Genomic DNA, 19,759 nt, shown 5'->3' with positions numbered 1-19,759 from the left:
TTTTCATCATACACACCGCTCACTGCTTTCAACAACGTCATAAATCAAAAAACTTGATTTTTCAGGAGAACGTTTTCAAAGTTAAAAATATAATACTTTGTGTTAAAAATAAATATCAAGCCACTAATTGAACTTTTTACTGTGCAACAGATCTTTTTAGGTAAAACCTGAAGGTTTTTTCTCCATTTGAAAAATATTAAGTAAGTATATTCAAAAAAATAATTGAACAATACATTTTCTTCAAAAAGCAAAAACTACACTTTCTGCCCAGTAGCGGGTAAATATTGAGTTAAAAATATGCCGCTTTTGCTGGGATATAGTACATTTTCTGGGCATTCCGAAAACATGAAAATTGACGTTCTTGAAAGGAGTGAGCGACATGTCAGCTCGCTAATCCGAACGTAAATCGTGCAGTGCACAGTGGGGTATATTGGCGATCTGGGCGGCCAATATTATTTTTCGTTCTAAATCGATTCCAAATATGCCTTTTGACTAATTCATTGTATAATATGGAGATATTTTTTACTTATCAGTAAAAAAAAATGTTTTTTTTTTAATAAATGCAAATCGTAGTAAATAATTTTAAAAATATTAGTCCGAGAAAGATGGCCATGGTTCCTCGTCCGGACACAGTTCTTCTTCCGCTTTTAATATAAGCGATTTCTTCATTTGTTATTTTTTTTGTTTCCTTTACAAATCGTATTCTTATTGGACGACAATAACGTGGTGAAGAAGGAATTGGGTTTTGCCAAATAACCTTATTATTCAAGAAACAAATAAGTTGTAGGGGCACAAACGAACTCTGAAATATGTTTGCATCGGAGTCTGCATCATTTAAAAACGTTTGTTTATATTGAGCTTGTTGTGCTCCATCACAACCCCACTTGCACATTTAAACTAATGTTTCTCTTTCTTTTTTATTTAAATTTTGTAAACATTCTTCTAAATGTGTCAAAAGTCGCGTGGTAGTGTGATCCATTAAACTCTGTAGGTTTACTTCGGCACAAGTTTCAGTTACTCTGTAAGCTTTCTTAGCAGGGTAACACTCGAGTTTTGCTTTTTGTAAGATACTATAACACGGGTATAGTTTTTTATGAGAACTCCTTACTATTTCATATTGCCTTCTCGAAAGATCGGCTTCAACAAAAATATATAAAGCCTGTGATGGAGTCAATTGCGTTATCCGGGTATTTTTTTGCTGGCAACGAGAATACGCTTTTTTATATTTGGTAGCACGCTTAGGTGTACAGATAATTTCTTTCAACACCAAAGAAGCATCTCTCATCCCGCTTTCTCCTAACTTTGACCGAGTAGCATGGGTAAGCACATCTAATTCAATATGTTTGCGCAAATCTTCAGTTTTCCTTCTTTTGCTTCTCTGACTTGATTCACCAAACGACTTTGATGGTCGTCCTGATCGATTCATTACCCAAGGAATTGTAAAAGTTCCGTCAAGCCAATTTTCATTTTTTATCAAGAAAGTTTCCTCCTTTCTGAGTGCATTAGTCTATCTTCGTTTCATTTCAGACTTGAAATGCGAAAAATCGTTTTTAATTTTCATTGCACACTCGTCAGAAAAATTATCTAATTGTTAAAGGTACTTTTGCAAGCATTCTAATTTTTCATTAATTTTATTAGCATTTTGTTGTTGCATGATAATAAATAACTGTTTTCTAGTCATTATTCTAACATCTACTGGTCCTAAAATAAAAATGTAACAATTTAAAGATAAAAAACTGTACGTAGTTCAGTTTTCATTATTGTGCTGACTCATCTTAAAAGAGCGATTTCTTGCAAAAGAGCAAAATTCTGCAAAAAAATTTTCAATTTATATGAATAAAGAGGGCTAAGCTATTTGATACAATCAAAATTATAGCCGGATAACACTCGGAAGCACAACTAAATATCCTTTATTTAAAAAAAAATTAAGGAAAAATCCATTTAAAGGCACTTATTTAAATTAGTTTTTTTTTAGTAAATATGTTAGCGTAACTAACTAACTAACCATCACGCCGCTTCCCCGCAGGGGTAGGCAGAGAGAATAGAGCGCCACACCACTCTGTCCTTGCAAACATTCTTCGCCTCTTCCACGTTCATGCATCTCCTCATACATACCCGGTATAAGAACGGTATAACAAATTTATGAGGCGACTGTACTTGGGAAAAGGAGCAGAGGAAGAACGAGAAAAACATGGCATGATCAGGTATGCCAAATACTTGAAAGTGGTCAGGTTAGGAGTCTTAATAATCGGCGGGTATGTATGAGGAGATGCATGATCGTGGAAGAGGCGAAGAATGTTTACAAAGACAGAGTGGTGTGGCGTTCTATTCTCTCTGCCTACCCCTGCGAGAAAGCGGCGTGATGGTTAGTTAGTTAGTTAGTTAGACATACGTTATGTACAAAATATGTAAAATATCAGCATGCAATATAATAATTAACATATTTACTAATTATTTCCCCCTCTTGATCCCCACCTTGTCGCGGTGAGGGGGCTTGCGTGCCTCAGTGATTCACCAGGCTATGGCGGTAGTCTAACTACCAGAAGGGTCTCCCATGCCAAGCAGGTTGGTGAAGAGAGGCCAGACAAAGCGGGAAACAAGGTTGAGCCGACCTGTTGAGGGGCCCTCGGACCTCAGGCCTCGGGAGCGCTGGGCCAATCACTCTGCCTCCCTAAACCCTTTGATTACGATAAGTCCACGAAATGCCTCGGACACCGGCTTCTCTGGCACCCCCCGACCCGGCTGTGGTATTAGGACTGCGGTCACTAAACGGCTCCTATCCAACAATTCATCTTTCCGCATTGGAACGTACAATGTGCGGACAATGCAGGTCCACGGAAAAGATATTCACGCGACTCGTATCATGGATGACTACAAGTTAGATATCCTAGGACTGAGCGAGTCGCGATGGAAAGGATCTGGAAAGAGGTTGTTGGATAGTCACATGTGTCTGCACTCCGGCCAAGAACGATATCACCGTCAAGGGGTGGCAATTCTCCTTTCAGAAAGAGCAGCAAAGTGCTTGCTTAGTTGGGAACCAATTTCTGAAAGGCTTATACGCGTCACCCTCCAAACGGCCGATAGTTCTGTCACTGTCCTACAGTGCTACGCGCCTACCGAAATTGCAGATGCCCAAACAAAAGATGCCTTCTACGACTCTCTCCATGCGGTCATCGCCTCTCTCCCAAGAAGAACCCGCGTGGTAGTATTGGGAGATTTTAACGCGAGAGTCGGAACAGACCCATCACTTTCCCCAACGGTGATGGGAAGGCACGGCTATGGGCAAGCCAATGGCAATGGAGAAAGACTGGTCGAGTTCGCTAGTATTAACGACCTTGTCATTGGTGGTACGCTATTTCCCCATAGGTCCATCCATAAGTACACCTGGACCTCCCCTGACGGACGAACAAGAGCGCAGATAGATCACATCCTCTATGGACGTGCTAACCGGCGAGAGCTCCTCGATGTCAGGTCCTACAGAGGGGCCGACATTCATAGTGATCACGAGTTACTCGTCGGAAGAATCTGTCTGCAGCTCAAACGTCTGCCGAGATGTCCTCGGCGGAAGAGAATCAACTTAGACAAGTTGAAGAGTGCCGAAATAAGATTGAGATTCGAGGAAACGGTCGGACAACGTGTCCAGCAAGACACCGATCCTCAGCCCATTAATGTTGACTCGATTGAGGCACAGTGGGCCAGTCTCAAATCGGCTCTCAACTCTTCCGCCAATGAGGTTCTTGGCCCCAGGATAGGAGAAAGACCCCATTGGATGTCAGATGAGACCTGGGGAAAGATGGCTGAGCGCGCTCACTTAAAAGCACTGAGGGACAGTGAAAGTGACCCCTACCAACTGGACACCCTCAGAGATGACTACAGGCGCCAAGATCGTATAGTCAAACGATCATGCAGACTCGATAAGCGCCGTCATCTCGATTCTCTTATTGTAACGGCGGAACATGCTGCCCAAGGAAATGACACGCGGAAATTATTCCAAATAACAAGGAAGATCTGCGGAAAGAATTCGGTAACCCCTGGAGCTGTGAAAAACACAAATGGAGTTACCGAATCTGACGCGGATCGTATAAAGGAAATATGGCGTGATCATTTCCACAGGGTCTTGAATCGCCCTCCTCCTCCAATCATCCTCGATATTCCCACGGAGGCTGCGTCAAGCATTCCGCGGGCGGTCGCCATACCTGATGGTCCACCGACACAGGCAGAAATTATAGCTGCCGTGTCGAAATTGAAAAATGGGACTGCCCCTGGTGTTGATGGTATCCACCCGGAATTCTTGAAATGCAGCGTTACTGGCATTATTGGCCCTTTACACCAATTAATGTCCAGTGTGTGGGAAGAAGAGCGATGCCCTAGAGACTGGGTAAATGGGGAGATTACCGTGTTACATAAGAAGGGTGATCCACTCAACTGTGACAACTACCGCGGCATTACGCTACTCAGCGTACCTGGGAAGGTGCTTGCCCACGTAATCTTGCAGAGAATCCGAGCCCCCATTATGCAGGTGCTCAGAGAAAACCAGGCAGGGTTTCTGCCTGGCAGGTCCTGTGCGGATCAAATCCATAATATTCGCCACATTCTACAGCAGAGCCAGGAATTTAACAGTTCTCTGGCGATGTGTTTTGTAGACTATGAGAAAGCGTTTGATAGTCCGCACAGGCCCACACTCTGGAAAGTACTGGAAGCTTATGGGGTGCCTGCGAAATTAGTGGAGCTAATTAAGTCCCTTCACCTCAATAGTGAATGCCGAATGAGAGTTGACGATGTTGTCACGGATTGGTTTGGGGTCTCTACCGGAGTCAGACAAGGCTGCGTCCTTGCACCGTTTCTCTTCATCATCCTCATGGATTTCATTCTTCGAAAGTCATTACCATCTGACCGAGGTATATCCATCTCCCCCTCCCGGAAACTCTGCGACCTAGAGTACGCAGATGATGCTGTTTTAATTGATGACTCCGTCGAGGGTCTTCAATTGATCGTCGACAGGGTAAATAGGTACTCTACGCACATGGGGCTTACAATAAATGTTGCAAAAACCCATGTGTTGTGCAACAGCTCATGCCTAGATGCCCAACAACCCTTGACGTTGAGTAACCAGCGCATCGAAAGGGTCGAGAGTTTCAAGTACTTGGGAGTGTACGCGACTGAAAATGGCAGCCTTCAAAAGGAACTGGGAGTGCGATTAGGACTCGCTGGGTCCGCATTCAACAGTATGAAGGCTGTCTGGAGATCGGATTTATACTCGGTGAAAACCAAATGCCGCCTATACAATGCCTGCATTGCTCCTGTTCTCTTATACGGCTGTGAAACATGGCACCTTACAAGGGCCCAAAGCAGCCGTGTACTAAGCTTTGAGAACAGGTGTTTGCGGAGAATCTTAGGCGTGCGGTGGTTTGACTTTGTGAGGAATGAAGAGATAAGGCGTAGGACGCAGCAAATCTTGGTCACAACTGTCGTCAAAAAAAGGCGATTCAGTTGGCTTGGCCACGTACTCCGCATGCCTCCTGAGAGCCTTAATCAAGCTTGCCTCTTTTACAAGGCATCAGGTTCGCGCCGCCCAGGACGACCATTGCTGACAATTCGTCGGCAGTTCTCGTCAGAACTTCGCGACGCGGATCTGACTTGGGAGGATGCAAGGGAGCTGGCAGCTGACAGAAAAGCCTGGAGACAGTTTGTGGACTCCATATGCTCCACCTAGGGAGCGGATATGGTTATTATTAAATATGTTAGCTATTGCAACTTAAATCTATGTACAATACACTATCTTACCTGCTTGATCACAATCCATTATTAAATTGTATATGTGTAATACAAAAAAATAATAATAATCACTGAAATGTTTGCGTACTAAACGAACAGCGAAAGAGAAACACGTGCACTCACTATAATAACAACTTTGCGACTGACCATTAGACACGTGAGATGTGCGTGGGGGGGATACAATTATTGCATGTCATCAACAAAATACTCTTTTTCATGTTGATATATTTTTCATACACCTGCGACAATGTTTTTAAAAGTGACTTTTGGCCGCCCAGATCGCTAATATACCCCACTGTGCAGTGGTTCGATCGAATTAGGGATTCGTTCGGGTTACTGAGTGCTTTGAGAAAAATGAGAGAGAAAAAAGGAAATTTCGTTTAATGAAAATGCTCTATATTTTTTTGTCCACCTCCGTAGTGTAATGGTCAGCACGCTTGGCTACCGTTCTGGAGGTCCCGGGTTCGATTCCCAGGGGGGGTTAAATAAATATGAAAGTGATTTTTTCACTGTAATATTTATTCAATATTACCCTGGACTGGAACCTGAAGCGGAGGGCTGATCACCTTTCCTTCATGTGTAAATGATCGAGATAACACTGCGTTTATATGAAGCAGTGCCCTATGCACCATTGGAGTGCGGTAAGGGTTTATTATTATTTTATATTTTTATTTACAGTAGCGAGCGCAAAAATGTTTCCAGACTGAAAAAAAATATCAGTTTTTTAATAAATATTTTTGTTGTGATTTCTTGACAGCTTTTCAGTCCAAATAATAATGCGACTCTGTTCAAAGATGATATACAAAAAAGGGCCTATTTAGTGATCAATTTTTTATTATTAATAATTGTATTGTTAATTTTTGGATTTTTTATTTTTTAGCACAAATAGGTAAAATGGAATATTTCAGGGCCAACCCAGTGTTGGAATCCCATTAATTTTCATATATTCTTTGGCATAAAAAAATATTTTAACAGTTTTGTTAATTTTTTTAACATTATAAATCACTATTTATTGATTTGGCGTTTAATTTGTAGAACTCCATTTTAATTTTTATATTAATTTTAAATCAAACACAGATTTTTTGAGTCTACCAAGTTGTATTTTATTAACAAAAACACATAAAAAATTATACTGTGACAATTGTTTCGCCTTAAAAGGGCATTATCAAACGAATGTGAAGATCAAATGGACTACGGTCCTTTCCCAGAAAATAAATATAAGGGTACATACCTACATCCCCCATTAGCTACTGTTGTCTCCCATAAATTATTGCTGCACGTGTTAAAACTGTCACTTAGAATTGTATAGCTACATAAGGACCGTAGTCCATTTGATCTTCACATTCGTTTGATAATGCCCTAACAAGGCGAAACAATTGTCACAATATGATTTTTTATGTGTTTTTGTTAATAGAATACAACTTAGTAGACTCAAAAAATCTGTGTTTGATTTAAAATTAATACATAAATTATAAATCAGTGTCAGAGAAAATATACTAAAAATAATACAGTTTTTGCTCTGTGACATTTTGTCAAATGGAGTCATCGTGGAAAATGCACTCAGAAATATAGGAATAGTGCATTTCAATTGACGGTAATAAATACTCTTGCATTTTTTGTAAACTACTGCATTCACAGTTCCTTTTAATTAGCATTCATAAAATTTCTATTTCGTCATTTGTTAACAGGGTTTAAAGCAATGATACTCAACCTTTTTTTTCTTCGGGCCGCATACATATATTTGTAAACCTACGCGGGCCGCAACACTATACTGGTATGACAAAAAATATCACGAAACCCACCACCCCCGTTTTTTTGGAAAACCATTTGAGATTTATAGAAATATGACCAAAACAGAATAATAATAGCGCGCATATTTGTCTGTCAAATGTTTGTTTTTTGGGAATAAATCTGGCGTGTGCAGTAGCAACACTCTTATACCAGACCTGATGTTGACACGACAACGACCATCCTCTTCGGGTTTCCATGTCTGTACGTCAAAGTCGAAATAAATCTCAAGATATACGATTCTATATTTATAGAATGCCAGATTTTGTAAATCATGTTCCTGATAATAAATGTGTTGGGGGCCCCACAAAAAAGCTTGGCGGGCCGCGGGTTGAGTATGGCTGGTTTAAAGAAAGTTGCGTTGCGGGCTAATGACTACTGGGCCTTAAGTTGGCACCACATCCAACTCCTCAAAAGTTCTGGAGCAGCACAGTAATTGATTAAAAATACTGATAACCACAAAACGGAAACCAATCACTGTGGTTTTACTATATTAAGAATTCCGAATAATGATTAAAATGCAATTGGCTTTGACCTGACTTATCCGCCTTTGTGGTGTAGTACATAGTTTGCGCGTCTGGTTACCATTCTGGAGTTTCCGGGTTCGCTTCCCAGGCGGTCTAAATAAATATACGGTATTTTTTACTCTGTCCGCCTCCGTAGTGTAATGGTCAGCACGCTCGACTACCGTTCTGAAGGTCCCGGGTTCGATTCCCAGGGGGGGAGAATGCCGAACCCTCCTTTAGTAGAACGGAAGGTCTGCTGACGACAGTCAACAGTCCGGCTTCTCCTAAGGAGCGCAACGTGGTTTCCAACGGTGCATAGGGCACTGCATCATAAAAACGCGGTGTTTGATCGTTAACACATGTAGGGAAGGTGATCAGCCCTCCCCTTCAGGTACCAGTTCAGGGTAATATTGAATAAATATTATAAGAGTGAAAAAATCACTTCTATTTATTAGACCTCCCCCTCTGGGAATCAAACCCGCGACCTCCAGAACGGTAGTTGAGCGTGCTGACCATTACACTACGGAAGTAAATAATAAATGCAACTCTCATCTAAAAAAAAAACCTTTAGAGATGCCAAACCAAAAGTCTAAGGTTTCTTTTTTAGTCCATAGTTATCGACTGATGGTCTGTTTCTTCAATTCAATTTCAGAATGTCATCGTTCTATGGAATTCAAACCGTCATTTGTCATTGTGCATGCGCTTCGACATTATCGATTGTCACTATCTGTGATGTCACGAGCAATCTGCTCATGTGGGTGGAAAATAATACCCTGATCGAGAACCGTTGCACGCTCGTGATGCGATGATTGTTTGCGGAACTAACGACAGACCACTCGCACTCGCACGCCAATCTGGCCTTATCTGCAATCTGCACTAGCAAAGATAACACTCCGAGGTGCCTCGTCCGTCAACAATACTGTGTGTCTAATGTACCTATCCACTTTTCAATAAATTTCGCAAAATAGTTATAAAAAAAAATGGTTTGCAAGAAAAGGTCTATAAATTGAAATCTGTCCCACCGCATGCCCAGATCTGATACAGAAGCATCTAGACTCCCTGACAGATCTGCTCTTGCAAAGCAATTTTTTTTAACGAAGTTGCGATATTTATTGAAAATGTGAAACGATATAAAATTGTATCCCGATTTTACTGTGAGTTTACAAGAATGTATGGAAGTGAAATATGGAGTTGGCAAAAGAAGGATGAAAGTAGACTGAATGCAGTCGAAATGCGATCTCTCAGAAGAATGTGCGACAAAACGATGTATGATAGATGTGCGAATAGTGAAATAAGGAAGGAATGCAAAGCTGAGATAAGCCTTATTGATAAAATTAAGAAAGGTGTGTTGGGATGGTTTGGACATGTAGAACGAATGAGTGAGGAAAGAACGGTAAAACAAATTTACGAGGCGAATGTAAGTGGAAAAAGGAGCAGAGGAAGACCGAGAAAAACATGGCACGATCAAGTATGCCAAATACTTGAAAGTGGTCAGGTTATGAGTCGTAACAATCGTCGGGTATGTATGAGGAGATGCATGAACGTGGATGAGGCGAAGAATGTTTGCAAAGACAGAGTGGTGTAGCGTTCTTTTCTCTCTGCCTTACCTTGCGGGGAAGCGGCGTGATGGTTAGTTAGTTAGTTAGTTTTTTTTACAAGAAAAGGTCTGTCAGGAAGCCTAAATGCTTCTGTATCAGGTCTGGGAATGCGGTGGGACAGCTGTCAATGTGTATTTACTTGTACATAGAAATACAACAGCCATTTCTTGGTGTGATTTATCTGGTAACATTACGATTATGCATTGAATGTTTAATCAAACACTAATTTTTTTTCGTCTACTAAGTTGTATTTAATTGTTTCGCCTCGTTATGGCATTTTCGAACGAATGTTTGAATCTGGATTATCTCAAATTAGGAGTTATTTTTTACTATATTATTAGATTAAAACCAATATTTTTAGCTTTTCCACTTTATTTTTATTTGACCAGCGACCGGGTTTCGTCGTTACCGACATCATCAGATGATGTCGGTAACGACGAAACCCGGTCGCTGGTCAAATAAAAATAAAGTGGAAAAGCTAAAAATATTGGTTTTAATCTAATAATATATTAAAATGCAATTCCATCACGAAGTGTCAGTGGATAATATAAAAGTTATTTTTTACATTATTTTTTGACATCTCAATATAGGTGAAGAAGAATACGGAAGTCTGGGCATTTACAGGGCTTACGACCGTCATAGGCTTGGTTAAGTTGGTCACTTTACACGCGTGTAACATTCACCAATTCCACCCATGATTGACAACCACACTGCTCAAACTTTTGAAGCTTCTAGATGCATTCACCAAACTCGTGACAAGGATGTGCGAGTTCACAATAGCCATCTATAGTTAACATCGCAGAGTTTTCGTTAGTCAGTGACGAATGTGGCAGACATTTTGCTTCATGACTGGAAATGACATCGATCAAATGGAAAATGGAAAAACATTGTAAACTCGAAAACCATTGGAAACCAATGGGTTTCCAATAGTACGCGCCTCGCGTTACACCGCGCCAGCAACTTCATTAGACATTTCACAAGAATTTGAACGATACTTCAACTTTTATATAAATAACACTCTCCTTATCATTCATCGTTCATTGAACGATGAATGATAAGGAGAGTGTAATATTTACATACCGCAAAGTTAACAATGCTTTTAATATACAAAATATTTTATAAAAATGTCTTTTCTATTAAATTAGTGTTTTCAATTATTTATAACAAGATAAAATGATTTTTTTTAAATGCAAACTGTGTTATGTAAATCGTCTTCGGTCCATCATCCTACTTTCAATTTTGTATTTTTTTAAATAGTAGGTTTCGCGTGTATTTGATATTTTTGCGAATACAACGACGTATTTTTATGAAATATTAGTCAGGAATGGAAAAACGTAAATACATATAGATTATGCATACTAATATCAAAATTTTCAAATCTTGAACAACGAAAGGATAGAGAATTATAGAGTTATTTCGAATTTTTGGAAATTGGAAATTTAATTTTTAATTTAAGTTTTACTTGCCAAATATCACTATTTCTCAAAATCTATCGCGACACGTGTTTCGATGCATTCCGCATCATTTTCATACACCGTATCACAATAGAGAGATACGGTGTTTGAAAATTATGCGGAATGTATGGAAACAATAGAAAAAAAAACTAACTAACCATCACGCCGCTTCCCCGCAGGGGTAGGCAGAGAGAATAGAACGCCACACCACTCTGTCTTTGCAAACATTCTTCGCCTTTTCCATGTTCATGCATCTCCTCATACATACCCGCCGATTATTACGACTCCTAACCTGACCACTTTCAATTATTTGGCATACCTGATGGTGCCATGTTTTTCTCGGTTTTCCTCTGCTCCTTTTCCCAATTACATTCACCTCATAAATTTGTTTTACCGTTCTCTTGTGGAAACAATAGATTTTAAGTAATAATGGTATTCACCACGTTTAACTTAAATTCAAAGCGTTTTTAAAGAAATCTGGTGATAAAATAAAGTGTACGATACTGTTTGTGTAAAATATAAATTTCATCTAAAGAATGGTGATATTTTTTCTCAATCTCACTGTTTGGGAATGGCAGGATCTTTGGCAGTGGAATTCCTCGCATATTTCGGGATACGTTCTCACCCGTCGGTATTTCTCGACGAGAACAATATCGTGGAAAAGTCCTTAATATCGATCACGTTTGGGAGCGTGTTTAGTCTTCCGACAAGGGCTGTTCAATTAATACGTAGACTGACGTCATAAAGCAAAATGTACTTTATTTAGCAGTTACATGTCAGTTCTAAATGGATTTGACTAACGCTGAAACCGGATCGAATAACATCGAAATACACCCAAATAGCTCTGAAATCGGATCGAATAATACCTAATAAAACGGATATCGGACCGAATAACACCGTAACGGAATCAAATAATACTTAAATCGATCCGAATAACACTAAAATGGATCGGAATAACTACGAAAACGGACCGAATAACACTCAAATAGAACCAGATAACACTGAAATCGGACTGAATAACATCGAAATGGAACCAGATAACACTGAAATCTGGCCGAATAACGTCGAAATGGAACCGGATAACACTGAAACCGGATTGAATAACAATGTCACTGAAATCGGATTGAAGAAATCCGAGTGATACCGAAGGTAAGGTTATCGTATTTTCCATGCGTCACTGTGCGCATCATTGTCTCAATTCTTATTCCTTAGTCGCAACGGAAAATTTCTAATTAATTTCGAATTTCATATTATCGATGTATCGTTTTTGCCCTGTGCGTTATATTCGATTCATTTTTATTTTTATTTTAAATATTAGCGATATCGCATTTTTGTTGGTAAATTTCATAATTCTTCCAGCCGGAATTTTTCTAGTTTTTTTTTTATTTTTTAATTGAACATTGAAACTTCGTAGTTTTTACGCCAGTAGATACTCCTTTGTCTTTCTACAACCGTTCTTTTGAGTTTTTTTTTTCTTCTTCTTTTTCTAGATCCTAAGGATCTGTTTGTGCCTCCGCTTGTAGCTCTTGGGACGTTGACTCCCAGCTGTCTTTCCACCTTTTTGGAGGTCTGCCTGGGGGTCTGCGTCCTTCAGGGATTCCTTGAAGGGCGATACGTGGAAGTCTGTCATCTGACATTCTGTTTACAGTTTTTATTTTTATTAAAACATTTTACAGTTGAGAAATATATTCATATAAAAAATATAGATAATCATCAATGAGATGAAACCTTTTCAAATTGAGACACCTGTAAAATTGAAATATAACTAGGAGGTAAGATGCGACTTTGTCCGAAGAGACAAGGTTCACCCCACCAAGGAGTAACATGATATTTTGCATAGCTATCTTTGCCATAGGAACACATCAACCGAGCCATGTTCATAATAAAACTTAAGCCAGTGTTCGTTCTATAGAGTCCCACGGCAAATAAATTGTTGGCACTAGTATATCATAGACGTCTTGCCATGACTTTTGACTTTACTGATATATTTCTGTAACATTCTGATACATAAATGTCCTGTCAATTTATGTTTAAATTGCTCTGACCTTTTTATTGATGAGTTCAAATAGATATATCCTAATAAAATGCAATGCTTCGAATTGAGACTTGCATCTTGCAACAGTGATTCATTGGAGTTGCAACAAGCGACTCAGCGAGAGTTTGTTTGTTACTTATTAATTATTTTTTTTTACAAAAATGTTAATAAAATTAGTATATAACCACTCACCGAGATTTTTACGTCTACCGGTTTCGAGACGTACCCGTCTCTTCGTCAGGACAATCACTAACAAAGCATGCAAACAATACTACCCTTCACCACCATAGCACCATTTACACACTCAAAACTACACAAAATGTCTAACACATGCAATTTTTGGTCGACCCGAAGACCAACATGCACTATAGTTTTCAATACAGACATGCGTTACGAGCCGAGGTTAAACGTACATTAAAATTAGACTAGGAATCGAATCTACTTATATACTTGTAGGATGAAAGGAGTGGGGGGGTTCGAATTGGATATTGACGAATCGTGCTTAACCGATGTCGAATCAAACAATGGACTATATGTAAAATTTATTTGGTTGTTTATTAGAGGAATATTATTTTTAAGTGCTTTCCTAATATAAAAAATCTCCATATTATTTAGTTTTAACCCTTTATTATTAGTGTTTAATATTTTTACTCCCGTGTCTTTTTTGAAGACGTGATTTGATTCTATGAGGTGATTGGCAAATTGGCAAATTGTTTGTTTGTTTTTTACAATATTTGTTTTTCTGTCAGACGATTGCCATCTATTAGTAGTAGAATAGGCTTACAACATTTTGAGTGTGTCCAAATACTTGTTCACAAAATCTGGATTATCTCCAATTACAGGAGTTATTTTCATATTACTTTTTGACATCTCATCAAAGATGATTATTTGGTCAAATTATTAGCTTAAATAATAAAAATGAAAATGATATTTTCTGGCGTTTCTCATGTGTGTGTTTATAATCCAAGATTCGGATCTCACTTACTAATATAAAAGTTTCCGCTTGATAAAAAGCTAAAGAAGCTTTTTATCTAAAGACATCTCACCAATAGATGTCTCTAGTGAAGTTCTAGTGATTCAAGAACAAGGTTTCTAAATTGGTTCAAATATCTATATATATCTATGAGATGTCAAAAAATAAGTAGAATAAGTACGCGTGTTGACTGGAAGGATTAGTGTTGTATACCATATCCGCTGCCTATGTGGAGCGTATGGAGTCCACAAATTATCGCCAGGCTTTTCTGTCGGCTGCCAGCTGCTTTGCATCATCCTCCCAAGTCAGGTCTGCATCACGAAGTTCACACGAGAACTGCCAATGAATTGTCAGCAGTGGTCGTTCTGGGCGGCTCGAACCAGATGCCTTGTAAAAGAGGCAAGTTTGATTAAGGTTCTCAGGAGGCATGCGGAGTACATGGCCAAGCCAACTGAATCGCCTTTTCTTGATGACAGTTGTGACCAAGATTTGCTGCATTCTAAACCTTTGTGGTGAGCGCCCCGCGCGTTTACGAAGCAAAGTACTTTCTCTCTTCCGTCACCGATGCCGCAGTGTGTTTGTCAATACGTACTATCTCCGTGTCTCGTACCTTGTAACATTTTATTAATATAGTTTTTTTGTAAATATCAGTGTAGAGTAGAAGCATCTGTAAATTTTAAGTCAACTTGCAATCAAAAACCTTTTGTGCTAAAAATAAATACGTATTTCCAAGTAAGTTGAGCATTCATTCTTATCATGATTTCATACAATAATTATTTGCAACCTCTGAGGAGTTAGTGGACATGTGTGCCCGTGCTCGAGTACCGATCGAGCTTAGTAAGCGACCACACTGTTAACCCCGACGCTTCCACAACGGGCTACCCACGCTTCCAGGCCTTATCTCTTCATTCCTCACAAAGTCAAACCACCGCACGCCTAAAATTCTTCGTAAACACCTGTTCTCAAAGCTCAGTACATGGCTGCTCTGGGCCCTTGTAAGGTGCCATGTTTCACAGCCGTATAAGAGAATAGGTGCAATGGGGGCATTGTAAAGGCGGCATTTGTCTTCACCGAGTATAAAGTCAGTCAAATTCCCAAATAAAATAAAATATCTTATTTTACGATTCACTCTCTATTTGGTAAATATCATTACTTATTTAATATCTATTATGACATATGTTTCAATGCATTCTACGCCATTCATTATAAAGCACCATATAAATTTAAAAAGCATAGATATTACCCAAGAAGGGGATGTCGAATCGATGAATGAAATAATTATTTGTTTAGTGATCACATACAAACAACTGATGTTACGTATCATATGTGGCGCACTGCTTACTAACTCTCCGCAGTGTTGGTTCTCTGTCAATTACCCACTTGAGATAATGATACCTTTATTAGGTGACTAATCCTGTTGTCTGTAGGGGGCGGTTGGGGGGGGGGACAGTTCTTAGTATGAGGGTCATTCGTAAAATAAGGTTCCCATACTTTAAAAAAGTAACAGCTTTATTATTTTAACTAACTAACTATCACGCCACTTCCCGCAGGGGTAGGCAGAGAGACTAGAATGCCACACCACTCTGTCTTTGCAAACATTCTTCGCCTCTTCCACGTTCATGCATCTCCTCATACATACCCGCCAATTATTACGACTCCTAACCTGACCACTTTCAAGTATTTGGCATACCTGATCGTGCCATGTTTTTCTCGGTCTTCCTCTGCTCTTTTTTCCACTTACATTCGCCTCATAAATTTGTTTTACCGTTCTTTCCTCACTCATTCGTTCTTCATGTCCAAACCATAATTTTATTATTTTCCTGAGCATTATATATCACTTTAAAGCTTAAAACCTACTCTATTTTTCTACATAATCGCCGTTTATCGAATAAAGCTATAGATTTTTTAAAAATATGGGATTCTTATTTTACGAATGACCCTCATACATAGATGTAATATGTATCATTGACATAAAATATGACGCACCCTTTATATATTGGAATAAACAAACATCCATACGACTCTTGGTACGTCATATGCAACACCGCTTATCATCTACATCATTTCGAGTGTATCCAAATACTTGTTCACAAATTCGAATTTTCTCGGGTTCGATTCCCAAGAGAGTCAAAATGAATATTATGATTTTTCAATCTAATATTCATTTTAGTCCGCCTCCGTAGTGTAATGGTCAGCACGCTCGGCTACCGTTCTGGAGGTCCCGGGTTCGATTCCCAGGGGGGGTCAAATAAATATAAGAGATTTTTTCACTATAATATCTATTCAATATTACCCTGGACTGGTACCTGAAGCTGAGGGCTGATCACCTTTCCTTCATGTGTAAACGATCGAGATAACACTGCGTTTATATGAAGCAGTGCCCTATGCACCATTGGGGTGCGGATAAAGGTTTTATTATATATTATATATAATATTCATTTAATATCACCCTGGACTGGTACCTGAAGCGCAAGACTGATCACCTTTCCTTCATGTATCATCAAGATAAGATCAAGATAAGACTGCTTCTATATGATGCAGTGTCCTATGCACCGTTTGATGCGGAAAAGGGTTTTTTTCTAGATGAGAATTGCATTTATTGTTAACCTTGCTTGTCATGTACAAGGTTTATACAGTAGATCATTTAGTGGATTTTCTTTTCTTCTAATTAATTCAATATGTTTTTTATTTGAATCTGTGTCGGGAACAGGAGGGATTATTGCGGATAACGGTTACAATAAGAATGGGGGGAAAGGTAACTCAGCAATGCATAATATATCTACCGACAACTATTCATATCGCTCACTCCTTTCAAGAACGTCATAAATCAAAAAACTTGATTTTTCAGGAGAACGTTTTTAAAGTTTTAAAATATAACACAATATATTAAAAATCAATATCAACAACTTATTGAACTTTTTACCGTGCAACAGATCTTTTTAGGTAAAACCTGAAGGTTTTTTCTCCATTTGAAAAATATTCAGCATATTAAAAAAAATCATTAAACAATACCTTTTCTTCAAAATGCAAAAACAACACTTTCTAACCTGTAGCGGGTAAATATTAAGTTAAAAATATGCCTCTTTTGCTGGGATATAGTACATTTTCTGGACATTCCGAAAACATGCACAATTGAAAATTAATGATTTTTGATTCATGACGTTCTTGAAAGGAGTGAGCGACATGTCTCAAGTATTATGCCGAGCGTTATCTCCCATATCTTATCTAAACTTATTGCACTAACTAGATTTTATTTATAGCGTCGTAATTTGCACTCGACGGCATTACAGTTGGCTAAATAATAACAAATCACTCGGAAAACACGTTGTTTTGTTTGTAAACAAAGTACATCTCATTACGCGGATTGCGAAGCAGTCTCACTGGAAGATTTGAGTTTGGTATTCCCGCAATATTTGCATCTAATGAGATGTGCGATTAGTGGAATAATAACACGCCGACTGTACAAGTTCGCCAAGTTCACATCGCTTTATATTTTTGCAGACTCAGTTGCGTATTTAAGTGAGCGCTCATCGAATGACAGCTTCATTTAGTGTGTGCCTCTTTTGAACATAGTTATTTGTGTGTTAAACTATATATTTACCAAAACCACTGGTAGGTTTTTCTTCTTACTCTTTTCTTCTTGGTGTAGGCCTTGTGGCTTGTTTTTAAAAGGGACTAGCCTCCTGCGATGTCGATTCCCAGCTGTCAACCCTTCTCTTTGGTGGTCTGCCCGGGAGTCGTCTACGTTGGAGTTGGCCGTTCCATGCAATCTGGTGGAGTCTGGATGGTTCCATTCTCCTCATACCATTGTCTCCTTCGTCGACTTCCCCACCCACATCTTCGATCTCGCATATTACTCTTATCCTGGTGTTCCTTCCATCATCTACATATTTTCATTAAAATTTATAAGTGGTTAAAATTGTAGGGAATTTTGACCACTTATAAATTTTATACATTTTATACACCACTTATACATCTACATATTTTCATTAATATTTATAAGTGGTTAAAATTGAAGGGAATATAGGTAGAAGATGAAAAGGGCTAACTCAATTTATTACGTATTCCTCCTGTCCCCAACAAAAAGGCATGCATACTCGCATATCATCGATTTATATCTAACCTTCACGCCACTTCTCCGCATACCCATGCGGAGATGTGGCGTGAGAAGAAGGCAAAGAGAATATAATGCCATATTAACCCTTATAGTGCTGAGCTTATTTTCACATATTTTGCATAAGTTGCTAAAGGATTTTTGAAAAAAAGTACTTTATTAATTAAGTGTGCACAGAATCTTAATTGTTTTCCTCAAATGTAGATGAGTTTTCGTAATTATTTCTGTTATGTGTAAGGTACATATCAAACTACTCAAATGAAACATATTTTTTACTTTAAATGTATTTATTTAATTAATAAAAAAAGAAAACAAACAAGAATATTTAAAAAAATCATTGACTTAAATGTTCCCCCACACAAACCCCATGAACTCCCTTTTTACAGCGCACACAAACTAGCGAAGATCGAGTCACTCAAATAAAATTTATTTACTTAAAAAAAAATACAAAAATCAATGTTAAATTCACAGCAAAATAATTTTTAAATGGTTATTTATAAAAACGTTATACATGCGCGCGCTAAGACACGTCCGTACATGTCGATACCTAAATCAAACTGCGCAATAGTCGGTATTCCGACGCTCCGCACTTTATACGCATTAATAGACAGTCGATTTATCGACGGTTCGCACTCTATCTGCTTCGTGAAGAATCTTCGGCTCTTCCACATGCATGTATCTCCTCAAACGTATCCGTCGATTATTCCGACGCTCATAGCTTTACGAACTAACTTTAGTATATTGTAAAGGTGTTTACACGGCTCTACCAAACAATAAAATAATTCGACTGCAATCAATTTTAAACGCAGCAGCGATACAAATTTTTAGAATCTCTACATTCAGTCACATCACCCCACTACTTCACCAACTGCGATTGTTTCGCTTTCCCGTGAGGGATGAGTATGATCTCTCATGTATGAATCGATACATAATATGGCTCCGGAGTATCTCAAAGGGCTGTGTATTCCAAACGAATTGGTTGATAGACGTCCACACTTCAATCAGCTACAACAACTGCTATGTGCAAAGTGATCTGGGCAACTGCATTGAAATATAGCGATATTGGTGGCAGTAGGGAAATTTCAACCACAAAAAATAAGTAAAAGTTTTCTGTAAACATAATAAGTTTGACGACCCCAACATATTTGATATAAACAATATACATCCCCCCTCAGCGAGCCGTAGTAAAATTGTCTATCATTGACCGGTCCGCGGGGATAAAAAGGTTGAGGACCACTGATCTAGAGTATTAAAGTTACAGCATTGCGCTGGGAGTCGTCAAATAGTTGTATTCCTAAACCTTTTTTCTTTTATTTCCAGTGCTCCTCAGTCTTCCGTTCTCCCAGCGATGGAAGGCCACGACATGCACGCCGGTCATGACATGCACGCCGGGCACGACATGCACAGCGGGCACGACATGCACAGCGGCCACGACATGGGCGGAGCTCACGGCGCCATCGCGGCGGTGACGCAAGCCGTCACGGACTTCGCCACCAAGGGACATTTGCACGTGAGA

General features: G+C 38.9%; 2 protein-coding genes across 3 annotated transcripts in view; both read left to right on the top strand.

Annotated features, from left to right (window-relative positions):
- The window catches only part of Ctr1A (Copper transporter 1A), a 43,821-nt gene that overhangs the window by 10,469 nt on the left and 13,593 nt on the right, over nt 1-19,759 (top strand). For both annotated transcript variants that reach the window (XM_088263733.1, XM_088263732.1), the window contains exon 2: nt 19,564-19,753. In XM_088263733.1, coding sequence (XP_088119859.1) covers nt 19,592-19,753 — 162 coding nt within the window. In that variant the 5' untranslated portion in view covers nt 19,564-19,591. The remainder of the gene's footprint in view (nt 1-19,563; nt 19,754-19,759) is intronic.
- Nucleotides 2,555-6,711, top strand: LOC148307321 (protein CFDP2-like). The gene is made up of 2 exons (XM_088263620.1): nt 2,555-3,887; nt 6,656-6,711. The coding sequence occupies exons 1-2, from the start codon at nt 2,555-2,557 to the stop codon at nt 6,709-6,711; spliced, it is 1,389 nt and encodes a 462-aa protein (XP_088119746.1).

The sequence above is a fragment of the Brachycentrus maculatus genome, unplaced genomic scaffold (genome assembly GCF_059751285.1).
Source record: "Brachycentrus maculatus isolate JH-2025_06_01 unplaced genomic scaffold, ASM5975128v1 h1tg000202l, whole genome shotgun sequence".
NCBI classification, from domain to species: domain Eukaryota; kingdom Metazoa; phylum Arthropoda; class Insecta; order Trichoptera; family Brachycentridae; genus Brachycentrus; species Brachycentrus maculatus.
Note: the sequence above shows the minus strand (reverse complement) of the source record. Positions and strands in the feature narration are given on the sequence as shown.